Source organism: Halteromyces radiatus (assembly GCF_025201355.1).
Source record: "Halteromyces radiatus strain CBS 162.75 chromosome Unknown BX664scaffold_3, whole genome shotgun sequence".
Taxonomy (NCBI): domain Eukaryota; kingdom Fungi; phylum Mucoromycota; class Mucoromycetes; order Mucorales; family Cunninghamellaceae; genus Halteromyces; species Halteromyces radiatus.
In genome coordinates, this window is record NW_026251689.1 from 1,093,254 (window position 1) to 1,105,582 (window position 12,329).

The following is a 12,329-nucleotide window of genomic DNA, read 5'->3' on the forward strand; positions in this document are numbered from 1 at the left end:
GGATGATGTGAATTGAATTAGTTGATAAATGATGATCGTTGGACCTTTGACTTATAGATTTCTCTTTTATCGGTTGTATATTAGACACAGACACGCTATCAAAATGAAAGACTGGAATAATGTTTGGTGTAGTCTGAAAAGAGATTTTATTTTCTATATTTGATGGATTTCTCACCGGAATTTTTTTTTTTTGTAACAATAAGCTCTTACAACATGAAAGCATCATGGTTGACCAATAGAACGGATTTGTATCAATGATCTGCACAGAAAGACAAAAGGTTCAGGCGGCGTCTTTATCTATTTTATGAACCTAAAAAAAAAAAATGCAATTTTCTTTCTTTTTTTCTTTTATTCTTTCTTTTTTTCTTTCTTTCTTTCTTTCTTTTTTTTTTCTTTTCTTTTTTTCTTTCTTGATCAAAATGGAGACACCAACAGATGAAATCAAAAATGGACCATCATCATCATCACCAATTGTATCAGAAACGTCTATAGTAGCATCTACCAAACCAGACGACGATGATATTACCGCTTACACTACAATGATGATGACAGAAGAGGAAAGAGGATTGGAAAAGAAGTTGTTACGCAAACAAGATATTCGGATGATTCCTTGGTTATCTCTTCTTTACTTGATGTTAAGTTTAGATAGAAACAATATTGGAAATGCACGATTAGGTGGACTGGAACAGGATCTACATATGGAAGGCAATGATTACTACACAGCTTTGACGATCTTTTTTGCTGGTAAGAAAAAAAAAAGATTCATGTATATATATATATTTTGAGAAAGTGAATTGAATGATTATTTTTTTTTAGGATATGTCATTTTCCATATTCCTTCCAACTTGCTGGTGAAAAGGTAAAAAAAAAAAAAAAAAAAAAAAGGTTATACTGAAATGGAATGGTCAAAAAAAAAAAGAAAAAACGCCCTTCACACATGACTCATTTCGATGATACTTAGATTACGACCTTCATTTTGGATCTCCTTTACAATGGTGATGTGGGGAATATGTTCTTTTTGGTACAGTAGAAAAGACAGAAAAAGAAAATAGTCAAGGAGATTTTGTTTGTTTTGTGATACCATCCTCTAACCTTACTTTTTTTAATATATGTCTAGCCAAGCTTTTACTCATAATGCAGCCGGTTTGATTGCTTGTCGATTTTTCCTTGGTATATTTGAATGTGGTGTTGGTCCCTCGTTACCTTTTTTCTTATCCTTATGGTATCAAAAAGATGAATTGGCATTACGTGTAAGTCATAGGTTGATGATTACACTAAAATAAATGATGATAATCTAAAACTAAAAAAAAAAAAAAAAAAAAAAAAAAAAACGAATCATTTCTCCATAGGTGGCAATCTATTTTGGTTCAAGTACGTTGGCGGGAGCGTTTTCAGGTAATAATAATAATAAAAGAAAAAAGAGGAACTTTTTTTGATCATACGTCCATTCAATATATGTTTACTTTTTTTTTTTTTTCCACATGTATATCTTTTCTTTTTTTTAAGGGGCAATTGCATATGGTGTTCTAGCTACTCTTAACGGTGCGCACGGTATTGCAGGCTGGCGTTGGATTTTCATTGTAGAAGCTGTACCTACCATTGCTCTTGGATTATTATCTGTGATGATGATCCCGGACCTACCTACATCAGTGAATCGACGTTGGCTTACATCTGAAGAACAAGAATTAGCGATCAAACGTGCGACTATCAGTGGCAATACGGATAATCGACCTTTCGACAAGAAACAACTTTTTGCAGCATTAATGGATTATAAGAATTGGTTAACTGTAATCATCTATGTTGGTTTGAATGTTGCTCTGGGAAGTTATGCAGTAAGTGATGTGAAGATAAATGATGATCATATACTAAAATAATCAGTCATAGGTGTTTCTACCAACGATTATTCGTGATTTAGGATTTACATCATTAAATGCTCAATTATTATCAATTCCACCTTATGCTGTTGCATGCTGCTTGGTATTCTTAGTTTCTTGGAACTCTGATCGTATTGTACAACGTGGTTATCATATCATGACAATGGCTAGTATAGGTGCCCTTGGATATATCTTTTTATTGGCTAGTGAAAATCTGGGACTTCGATATACGGGAGCTATCCTTGTGGCATGTGGTATTTATCCTATCATTCCTTTGACATTATCATGGTTATCCAACAATCAACTTGGTCATACAAAACGTGGTGTCGCCATTGCTATGGTTTCTATGATTGCTCAAGGTAAATAATAATAACAATAAAGAAAAAAAAAAAGTATCTATTTCATAGGGAAGATGATTGAACTATATCTTTTTTTTTTTTTTTTTTTTTTTCAATCTGTAGCATTTGCCATTTTAGGTACACAGATCTACCGAACTGAAGATAGTCCAAGATTTATCCGAGGTCATGCCGTTTGTCTTGCCTTTATGATTTTAACAGGCTTAACAGCTGGGTTATTACGATTTCTTTTACAGCGTGAAAACAAGAAACGTGATCGCGAGTATGGTATAAATACTATCAAGGATTTGTCTAGTTTGCAGGATATTGATATTTTATATGATTCCCATCCACAATTTCGTTATACTTTGTAACTATATATATTATACATTCTTATTCCATTTAGACTCTTATGATGATTTAAAATTTTTCACTTTGATGTATAAAGAAAATAATAATGATAATAAAGCTAATCTTACTTTTTTTTGATTTGTCTTTTCTATACTGAGAACTAATGACGGAGAGCCAAAGTGATCACTCTATTTTTAAGGTGGCTCATTGGTATTCCCTCTTTTTTTTTTTTTTTTTTTTTTTTTTTTTTTTTTTTCTTTTTTCTTTTCATATTTTTCTTTGTTCTGCAATTGGAGTTAATATGACAACAAAAGAATCCTCACCACCTTTAACAACAACTTCAACTACTTTGTCATCAAAGACACCATCAGTCAGTAATGATAACGTTGCTACAGATAGGGTATCACCAGCACCTTTAGAAACAACTAACGGTACTTATTCATCTCATCGTCATCCTCGCGATCGAAGAGACAATCGGTCTCGATCACCTTCTCAACGATACTCCAACCATCATGATGATCGTTATGAACGTAGAGACAGCCACCGGATGAATCGATATGCCCAACAAGATCGACATTATTCGACTACTCATGAACACCATCATTATCCTCCTCGACGCGACTTTCGTAGTGAAGACCGATACAGCAATAACGAGAATAATGACAGACGCAGTAGATATCATCGTCATCACCTTCCTCCTCAAGACCGATATGAATCTCGCTATGACCATTCTAGATATGACAGCAGATATCGTGATGATCCGTATCGATCCTCCTATGATTCCTATTCACGCCCTTCTTATCACTATCATCGCCAATCTGCACATTATTATGAAGATCGTCGTCAGTATGATTCAAGATCGCGACCTACAAGACGTGTGATTGATAGGTAAATACTCATAAATACAATTTAGAATGGATAGTGGTATTCATACAAGCATACTAAACATCATATATATATTATTATTATTATTATTATTTATGCGAATCAAAATTATGCTATGAAGAGGGACAGAAGAAGAACGCCAAAATTCATCCGTATTATTTGTGGGGAACTTGCCTTACGCCTTCCGTGAACAAGATGTTGCTAGGATGTTTGAAAGATATGGAAAATTAGCTAAGATCACCATACCTATTGATACTTTGACAACCAAAAATAAAGGGTAACAAAAAAAAAAAAAAAAAAAAAGAGAAAAAGGAAATTTAGAAAGTGCTTATTGATATGAATTGTAGATTTGCCTTTGTTGAATTTGAAGAACGTCATGAAGCCCAAGAAGCATTAGACAATTACCAAGGGTTCAGTGTAGAAGGACGTAGATTGAAATTGGATTGGGATATTGGATTAGATCGAAAAGATACACGACGGTCAACACAACAATCATCATCATCATCATTAAAAGAAGAAGGATATCGATCTGCACATCATGAAGCGAGGTAACGAAAATCGACACGTTGTGTTTAGAAAAAAAGAAAAAAAAAAGAAAAAAAAAGAAAATGGAGGAATTGAATGGCATTTTTCGTCGTTGCTGTTTATCATCAACAATTGTATATCTCATTTTTATACCCCTCTATATAACATCACTACCATTATCAACAACTACGCCACATCGATTTTATTTTTCCCATTCTCTGTCAACGGTACTTCCACCCATACTAGATCCTCACCTCCATCAGTATCACCTCTACAATATTCTCGTGCTGCTGGTCGGTCTACTGATACATGTAAGTCGTTCTTTTCAATCGACACCATCATTCAAAATAAATTACTCATTACAAACTATAACATACGTTTCTTCTTCTTTTTTATATAGATATCCCTTTTCAAGAAATGCCTTCCAACAGAACTAGGATGACCGCGTCTTACCGCCATTGAACCCTGGGAAAAATTTCTTACGTTCCTTTTGGTTGTCCTATTATATAGATTAGTTTTTATTTTTATTATTGATCCCTTGGCTATGTTCCCTTCGCGATATTACCTTTTTTTTTTTTTTTTTTTTTTTTTTTTACTAGTTATTGATTCATTCATTACTCACCTATATATATCTATTCATTTTTTAATAATAAAATGCTATCTATTTTATCAAAATATTCTATCAAATCCATCATGTCAGATCTTCTTTTCTTTTCGTCCTTGTAAGATTATATATAAACTATTTTTCTTTATTATTCTTGTCGTCAATAAAACGATATCACCAAAAAAAAAAAAAAAAAAAAAAGGTAGTAAAATAGGTATGAACACTAACGAGTATGGGGCAAAAGACTACAAACTAAAATCAAGAAAAACTTATAAATAATACTATAATACAGACAAAGGAATGGAAGGACAAGTTTATCATGATATATTACGTGAGGATTGTTCTATTCTAATTGAGAGACATGTAATTGCCAGGCACAAGACCACGTTGTCGTCGTTTATCATCTAGAATTTCAGCTTCCCACCATCCGTCAGGTTGTTTTCGAATCACTGCAAGGGTGTCATTGGCTTGGAAGGATAATTCTGAATCAATCTATACACCCCCCCCCCAAAAAAAAAAAAAAAAAAAAAAACAAAAATAAAATAAAATTAGAGATCATCGTCAAGCAAAACTGATCGTAACACACAAACACACACACACACACATATATATATATATATATACTCCCTAATATCCGTTATTGTACCTTGGCTTCGTAACTCCACATGGCCCGAGCTATCAAGTTCAAAAAAAAAAAAAAAAGAGATCAGATTCAAATTTACTTCAATACTACTACGTTATTCTAGTTTAATCCATTTTGCTTACCTTTATGTTTATAAACTGTACCATCAGGCAATTTGGATCCATCGCTTGTTGCTGGTTTATCCTTCTTGAAAAAGATATTGTTGAATGAAAATCCACTTTTTGGTTCTTCTTGTTGCTGTGATGCTGATGCCTCTGTTGTTGTTGTTGTTGTGTCCACAGGTATCTTTGTAGTTTCATCTGCTTTGTTCTTGTCATCGTTTTCGTCCTTTTCGTTCTTGTTGTCCTCGTCATCCTTGTTGTCAGAATGATTGTTGATATTGCCTTCCTTCAAAATCGAGACCGTCTCTTCACCGAATCCTCGTGTGTTCTTCAGCTCGGAAGGTGCAATGTAATTGTCTTTAGGAGGAGGTGCACGAGGTCCATTCACACTCTTGAATCGTTGTAGACCTGGGCGTAATGGTGAAGTTGGTGATGCCTCCCCTTGCATATATTCTGATGCTGTTGTGCCTTCCAATTCACCCTTTCGATCATCTTGCCATACAGGAGGTCGGATTCCAATCTTTGTGTTAGCTGGTGGTGGTTGTCCATAAGAATCAAGTGTAAATTGCGATTGTTGCTGAGTCGTAATTGCTGATGATGTTGCTGTTGCTGGATGATTTGTGTTTTTGACGGGTAAGTATCCAGGCGCTGTTACTGTTGTTGCCGGTTTGTAAGCTACTGTAGTTGTTGAAGGTTGTTGATAAGTAGAAGTGGCCGTTGATGATATTTGATACGTAGAAGATATATGTGATGGTTGATAAGTGGATGCAATGGTTGGTCCAGATGCTGATGGTGGCTGATAGGTGATAGCAGTATTCGCATTAGGTTGATATGTTGACATATTATTATTGTCTGTTGATGGCGTATGACTCGATGTCGTATTTTGAGCTTGAAATACAGTTCCCTGTCCAGAAGTGATACTAGGAGCAACATCAATTGTAAGTGAGTTTGTGGAGGATGTGGATGCCTGTTGGTAAAAAGATGATCGACTGTTGTTGTTTGATGCATGATTGTAGAACGATGAACTTGTGTTGTTATTTGCTGCTACCGCGTAATTTTCAGGGGGATAAAGGCTAGATTGCGATGATGGTTTATAGTATTGCTGCTGTTGCTGTTGCTGAAGAGGAGGTGGATGAATAGATGGATCAAGGTAACCAGACTTCATTTTGACACCTGTGTTATTGTTGTTATTGTTGCTATTGTTGCTATTGTTACTGCTGTTGTTAATACGTTGGTTGGGTCGAGTAGTTGATGTAGTTGATGGTCCAGTACGTCTTGCTGAAATGGTCCACTTTTCTTCCCTAGGTTTTGGCATGCGTAAAGGTTGTCTGGGAATATCATCATCGTCAGAGTCGTCATCGTTTATATTTGATAAGATAGTTGACGTATTGTTCGAGTTAGACGATCCTGAAGGCGAATTTGTCATTCCACTGAAACTTTCCGGTTTGATGTTATTGACAGTAGAAGTAGAGGTAGCAGTAGCGGTAGTGGTACTGGAATCGGGTTGTTGAGATGAAGACGATGCTGGAGAAGAAGACAAAATGACAGGTTTTTTTGTTGGCGATGTGTTTACTTGAGGTTCTATGGTGGTGACGGAAGGCTGACGTTGATGATGATTACTGTCGAATGAATCTCTTGGAGTAATAGTGGAATGTTCATTTTTGGCACGTGTTTGATGAGGAGATCCAGTGGAGTTGGAAGAGAAAGAGTTTCGTTGTTGGTGTGATGAAGATGCACTGTGAATAGATTGATGATCGAGAGAATGTCGTTTCACGCTTCCAGAATCTGATAACATGTTTTCTACTTCTTGAAAGGCGAATGACATTGAATCCGCAGGAAGAGACTGTTGGTTTCCAGTGGATGAAGGAGAAGAATAGGAATGATCTTCGTCGAGTTGAGATTGATTCGTTGGTATTTTGACACTTGTACCATACTTAAGAATGAAGTCGTTAATATCTTTTCGCACATCCGTTGTTTCCAAACCAGTTCGAATACTTTCACATCCCTAATGAAATAATAATAAAGAATATATGAGTTACTTCATGAATAATTTATGTTAGAAAACTTACTCTGTCATCTACAATATAGACGCTGGACATCATATTGGCAAAACTATATAAAATAATGATAAAAATAAGTTAAAAAAAGAACCAAAAAATAAAAAAAAAAAAAAATAAAAAAATAGACAGACAACAGCAGATCACTATTTTTTCGATGATATTCATTTACTTACGCCCAGAGATTACTTCTGACAAAGTTAATCCTTCTTTCCTCTAAGTCTTGGTATAAGTCACAAGTGATTTTCCAATCAAACGTAAACTTGTCCGTCACTTCTTGTAAAATTTCCACTGAATGTTGCCATTCCTGATCTATTATGGTCGTACAAAAGAAAAGTTCCTTTTTTAAGTTCTATTTGGTCAGATCAATAAAAGCATCTTTTTCATACCAGCTAATGCCAAGGAATTTTGGACTGTTTCTATATCTTCTCCATTCTAATTTCATCAAAAAGAAAGTATAGCATAATGAGTTTATCATTTAGAGTGAAAAAAAAAGGTGTATAAATTTACCTCTTGTTTTTGTTTGAGTAATTGGTGTAATTCATCATATGCCTGTTTTGCCTATTTCAAAGGAGAAAAAAAAAAAAAAGAGTCAATAAATTGTCTGGTTTCTTATTTTCCCCTGAATTACTCACTTTATCCACGTGAGCTTGATGCATATCCTTGAGATGCTTTGAGTTTTCCATCTGATGTGTTCTCTATTCATAAAAAGTTCAATAATTCTAGTGAATTATTATTCCAATTAAAAAAAAAAAAAAAAGAAAATAATCTTACAGCATTAATCAATTCACATTGTTCTTTCAAAAAAGAGGTTAAAGGAGCTTCCAAAGTAGTATTTAATTGTTCAGCCATATCAATATGAGCCCGAGCTGTAGTTTCAAAGGCAAAAGGAATTCGTTGCATAGATTTTGCCAAAGTACCTAGTTCAATTTCGCCAAGAGTATGTTGTGATAATTCTAAAAGTCTTTCTCCATAATCCTTTTCAATTTGTGCTCTAAGAGATTAATATTGATATTAATAATAATAATAATAATAATAATAATATATTATGATATTACCTTATTTCATAAATCTTCTTCAGGTCTTTGCAAGTTTGTTCGGAATTAGTCAATTTGTCGGTAAGTATATCTATGCCTCGATCTTCCTCATCCTATATTAAAGTGAAACAATATAGATTAGTTCTATTGTTTATTTGTAAGGTTTTACTTTTTGTATGTCATAAAAGGATTATCTTTATGTATGTATAAAAGGATATCTTTACCCAAAAGGAATCCGAGAAACGCAATACAGAGACAGTCATAATAACTAAATGTCGAAATAATAATTAAAAAAAAAAAAAAAAGAAATAAATAGAAAAACGAAGATCACAATATATTTAAGTTGGAAAAGTTTATTTTTGGAAACACATTTTCAATGGCCGATATACGATTGCTAAAAGAGAGATTGTGTGAAAAGAAAAATGGGTAATAAAAAAAAAAAAAAAAAAAGACTTCAACTAACTTTGAAACTAACTATTGTATTTGTTTTTATTCTAAAAGAAATAAATAAATAAATTAGTCTCAAAACTATTATTATATTTTTTTTTCAAATAATCTGACTTACCAACAGCCATATAAGAGTCCATATCAGCATCCAAATCAGCTTGAGAAGCCTTGGGACGAGTATCACGTTTAGGACGACCACTTCCACCAGCACGTTGATTAGGACGACGACCACCACGACCAGTATTTTGAAGTCTACGGTTGATAGGTAATGAACTAGCTACAGCACTAGGTAAATTGGCAAAAGAGATCCTCATAGGACGACCTAATAATAAATAATTAGAATTCTTATTTTTTTTTTATTTTAAAAACTTTCATTTACCATCTAATTCAATATTATTATAGGTATTTCTTGCACGTTCAGCATCATTAGCTTGTACAAACACAATATCGGCCACACCAGAGGATTTTCCAGAAGGAGCCAAGTGAAGGAATGCTCGTTTGACCTTACCCATTTGTCCAAACAATTCCTAATATATCATATTTTTAGTTCATCAAAATAATATTTTTATATATAATTGATTTTACTTACATAAAGATCCTTTTCAGTCACCTTGTGATGAAGATTGCTAACAACTAAACTGTTTCTAGGTCCACGAGATACAGGAGCTTGAGATCTACGAATAGGTCCACCAGGAGTAGAACGACGGCCTTGTTGCTGTAAAAAATCGGATTGAAATGATAATAAGATGAAGACGTAAAAAAAAGAAGGAAGGGAATAAAAAAAAAAAAAAGAAGAGTTGATATATCAGTTTCCATGAATAAATATAAATAATGAGAGAATAGGGAAGATGAAGGGAAAAGGGAGCAAGAGATAATTCGAAGAAACATAAGGTAAATCCCAAGATAAGTACAACAAGGAAGGAAGAGAGAGAGAGAGAACCATTATCCACCAAATACCAAAGGAAAGAGCCAAAAATCGATATAATATATATGTATCAACAAAAAAAAAATCCCAAGATCAAGTCAAACAACAACCATAATAATAATAATAATACTAATAATAAACACACAAAATAATAATATATACCACCAAATAATAATTCAATATCCAGATAGTCAAGATTGGCAATCCATTGAATCTTCATAAAAAGAGATAAACCATCAATACCTCCACAATTGATAGCGCAATACCAGATACATCGTATTTGTGTGTGTTTTTTTTTTCCATCATCAAAAGGTTGTAAAATAAAAAATAACCAAAAAAAGCTCCATCCTTTTTTTCCTGTTGCCTTTCCAGAGAGAGTTCTTCCAATGGACATTCACTTCATATACAATGAAGCTTCTGTTTGTATGTGTATGTGCATATGTGTATGTATGTATGTATGTATGTATGTGTAAAAGGGTGTATAAAATATAAAACGTGGGTTGATCAAGAGAAAAGACATACCGATTGGTTTCTGTTGCTGCGCTTGTTCACACCACCAGCAGTTCTGTTTCTACGTTTGTTGGCAGAAATCACTTCGTCAAGGGCCATATCAAGAGAAGAAGACATTTTGTTGTTATTATTGTTTGTTGTTGAAAGAAAGATAATCAAAGATTGATATAATTAAAAAAAAAAAATCAAGAGATTGGATGCGAGTTAGAAAAAAGAAAAAGAAAGAAAAAAGAAGGAAAAACAACAAAACAAAAAAAAAAAATAAAAGTCCCTCCCTATTACAATTCCACGTCATATAGCTTGATTTCAAATCCAGTGCCAACATAACCGTTTGATTGGTAGATTTTCTGAATCCTCCTTGTTTAAATTTGACAAGGAGGATTCGATTCAGGTAATTGATCAGGTGATTGATTCACTAATAATAAATATGGTTTATTTGGAGAAAAAGGGAAACATCACATATTATGATAGTTGGGACTTAGGCATTAATGAGATGATACGTTGATGATGGAAAAAAAAAATAAATGAATTGATTCAGTGCTCGTTGTCGGCGGATTACTGTATACAAAAATAGAAGAGAGGGGGTTGGATTGGGAGCGGCGCATATGTCCGTGAATGGGTTACATATCAGAAAATGACAAAAAAAAAAATAAAAAAAAAAAGAACATATAAAGGCGTGAGAATCGTATTATTCATAAATGCCAATCATTTTTTTAAAGAAATAGAAGATTGTTATTAATATTTGTTGATATTTTGTTTATTGATGATTGTAATAAAAGGATGCATAAGCCAAGAGGAAGAACATATGGAAATAATAATATATATGATTGGATGGAGAATGAAAATATACAGTGTCGTAGTGATAAAAAAAAAAAAAAAAAGAGGACTAAAAAAATAAGAAAGGATAAAAGGAATGAATTCTGCGTGTTTGGTAAGGGTAGGGTATATAATGTGTATCTATACTAAAAATATACATTTATCTTCCTTTACAAGAAGATGGAATATGATGATGAGGTTGATTGTTGGCACCAATACCATGAACACAAACATCGATTGATTGTACCCAAGGATCATTCAAAATATCTTGACATGAAATACGAGTTGAAGGATTTGGATCCAGAATAGCATAGAGTAAACGACGAGGACCAGTAGGTAATTTGGATAATAATTCAAATTGCTGAGTTGAGTATTGGCGTAAATAACAAGCATAAGCATGATCAGATTTCTTTGCTCGGTGCCATATTAATCCTTGCATCCATAGACAATAAAGAACAATTCCAGAAGACCAAACATCAGCAACAGCACCCCAATATTCTTTGTTTTCAAAAGCTTCAGGAGCAATATAAGGTTCAGATCCCATCAATCCACGGCTTTTGTGACCTTTTGATTCCCATGCAAATCGGAAGACATCACTAACACCAAAATCGGTGATTTTCACAGTTCCATCAGCGGTCAATAGTAAATTTTCTGGTTTGATATCCCGGTGAGCCACACCAACAGAATGAAGATATGCCAAGCCTTGAATCATTTGCTTGAAACAGCAGGCTTTTTCACGTTCCGTCATACATTCCGCCATGATACATCCAAATAAATCACCACCTGGGCACTATTATTGATTTCAAAAATAGAATATGAATAAATTTCAAAATACTAATAATAATAATAATAATAATAATGATAATGATAATGATAATAACTTACGTATTCCATCACAGTACTATAACGTTTTCGATCATCCAAGACCAAATCAATAGTTTCCACCACATTGGGATGAGAAAAGGTGGATGAGATACAAAATTCACTTGTCAATTTTTTCATGTAATCCTTTTCTGATTCAGATCGTTGTCGTTTTCGGAATTGTTTGATAGCATAGAGTTTTTCGCCTTTTCCTTCCAATTTGCGAGTGATCATGACAACAGCAGTAGAACCTTCACCAAGACGTCGATAACATTCACCATATTCCTTGAGATTAGCAGTATCAGCACGATGGACACGACGATTTGTTGTTGCTGTTGAAATAACAGAAGATGCAGGA

The 12,329-nt window shown here is 33.7% G+C and overlaps 6 protein-coding genes across 6 annotated transcripts; 2 read left to right on the forward strand and 4 right to left on the reverse strand.

Annotated features, from left to right (window-relative positions):
- Positions 1 to 419: 419 nt before the first annotated feature.
- Positions 420 to 2,583, forward strand: BX664DRAFT_260010 (putative MFS transporter; the record flags this gene model as incomplete). Its single annotated transcript, XM_051540614.1, has 8 exons — positions 420 to 744; positions 817 to 859; positions 962 to 1,021; positions 1,118 to 1,250; positions 1,350 to 1,395; positions 1,507 to 1,832; positions 1,885 to 2,233; positions 2,336 to 2,583. 8 exons carry the CDS (start codon positions 420 to 422, stop codon positions 2,581 to 2,583), a joined length of 1,530 nt encoding a protein of 509 aa, XP_051401326.1.
- A 224-nt stretch (positions 2,584 to 2,807) lies between these two features.
- On the forward strand, positions 2,808 to 4,393 carry BX664DRAFT_328365 (uncharacterized protein). The gene is made up of 3 exons (XM_051544590.1): positions 2,808 to 3,448; positions 3,567 to 3,722; positions 3,793 to 4,393. The coding sequence occupies exons 1-3, from the start codon at positions 2,862 to 2,864 to the stop codon at positions 3,995 to 3,997; spliced, it is 948 nt and encodes a 315-aa protein (XP_051401327.1). The 5' UTR covers positions 2,808 to 2,861; the 3' UTR covers positions 3,998 to 4,393.
- Positions 4,394 to 4,779: 386 nt separating this feature from the next.
- BX664DRAFT_328371 (uncharacterized protein) lies at positions 4,780 to 8,685 on the reverse strand. The gene is made up of 11 exons (XM_051544591.1): positions 8,637 to 8,685; positions 8,434 to 8,525; positions 8,150 to 8,369; positions 8,011 to 8,073; positions 7,886 to 7,936; positions 7,765 to 7,810; positions 7,552 to 7,687; positions 7,388 to 7,430; positions 5,340 to 7,323; positions 5,221 to 5,249; positions 4,780 to 5,066 (listed from the first exon to the last, which is right to left on the reverse strand). The coding sequence occupies exons 1-11, from the start codon at positions 8,673 to 8,675 to the stop codon at positions 4,923 to 4,925; spliced, it is 2,847 nt and encodes a 948-aa protein (XP_051401328.1). The 5' UTR covers positions 8,676 to 8,685; the 3' UTR covers positions 4,780 to 4,922.
- A 186-nt stretch (positions 8,686 to 8,871) lies between these two features.
- Positions 8,872 to 9,643, reverse strand: BX664DRAFT_96430 (uncharacterized protein). Its single transcript, XM_051549812.1, has 4 exons — positions 9,449 to 9,643; positions 9,239 to 9,386; positions 8,978 to 9,181; positions 8,872 to 8,906 (listed from the first exon to the last, which is right to left on the reverse strand). The coding sequence occupies exons 2-4, from the start codon at positions 9,369 to 9,371 to the stop codon at positions 8,902 to 8,904; spliced, it is 342 nt and encodes a 113-aa protein (XP_051401329.1). The 5' UTR covers positions 9,372 to 9,386; positions 9,449 to 9,643; the 3' UTR covers positions 8,872 to 8,901.
- BX664DRAFT_328379 (uncharacterized protein) lies at positions 9,579 to 10,321 on the reverse strand. Its single transcript, XM_051544592.1, has one exon. It carries the CDS (start codon positions 10,176 to 10,178, stop codon positions 9,855 to 9,857), a length of 324 nt encoding a protein of 107 aa, XP_051401330.1. The 5' UTR covers positions 10,179 to 10,321; the 3' UTR covers positions 9,579 to 9,854.
- A 973-nt stretch (positions 10,322 to 11,294) lies between these two features.
- Positions 11,295 to 12,280, reverse strand: BX664DRAFT_242100 (kinase-like domain-containing protein; the record flags this gene model as incomplete). The annotated part of the gene is made up of 2 exons (XM_051540232.1): positions 11,295 to 11,900; positions 11,996 to 12,280. Coding segments are annotated over 2 exons (891 nt in total), but the record flags the coding sequence as incomplete, so codon positions are not given.
- Between the last annotated feature and the right edge of the window lie 49 nt (positions 12,281 to 12,329).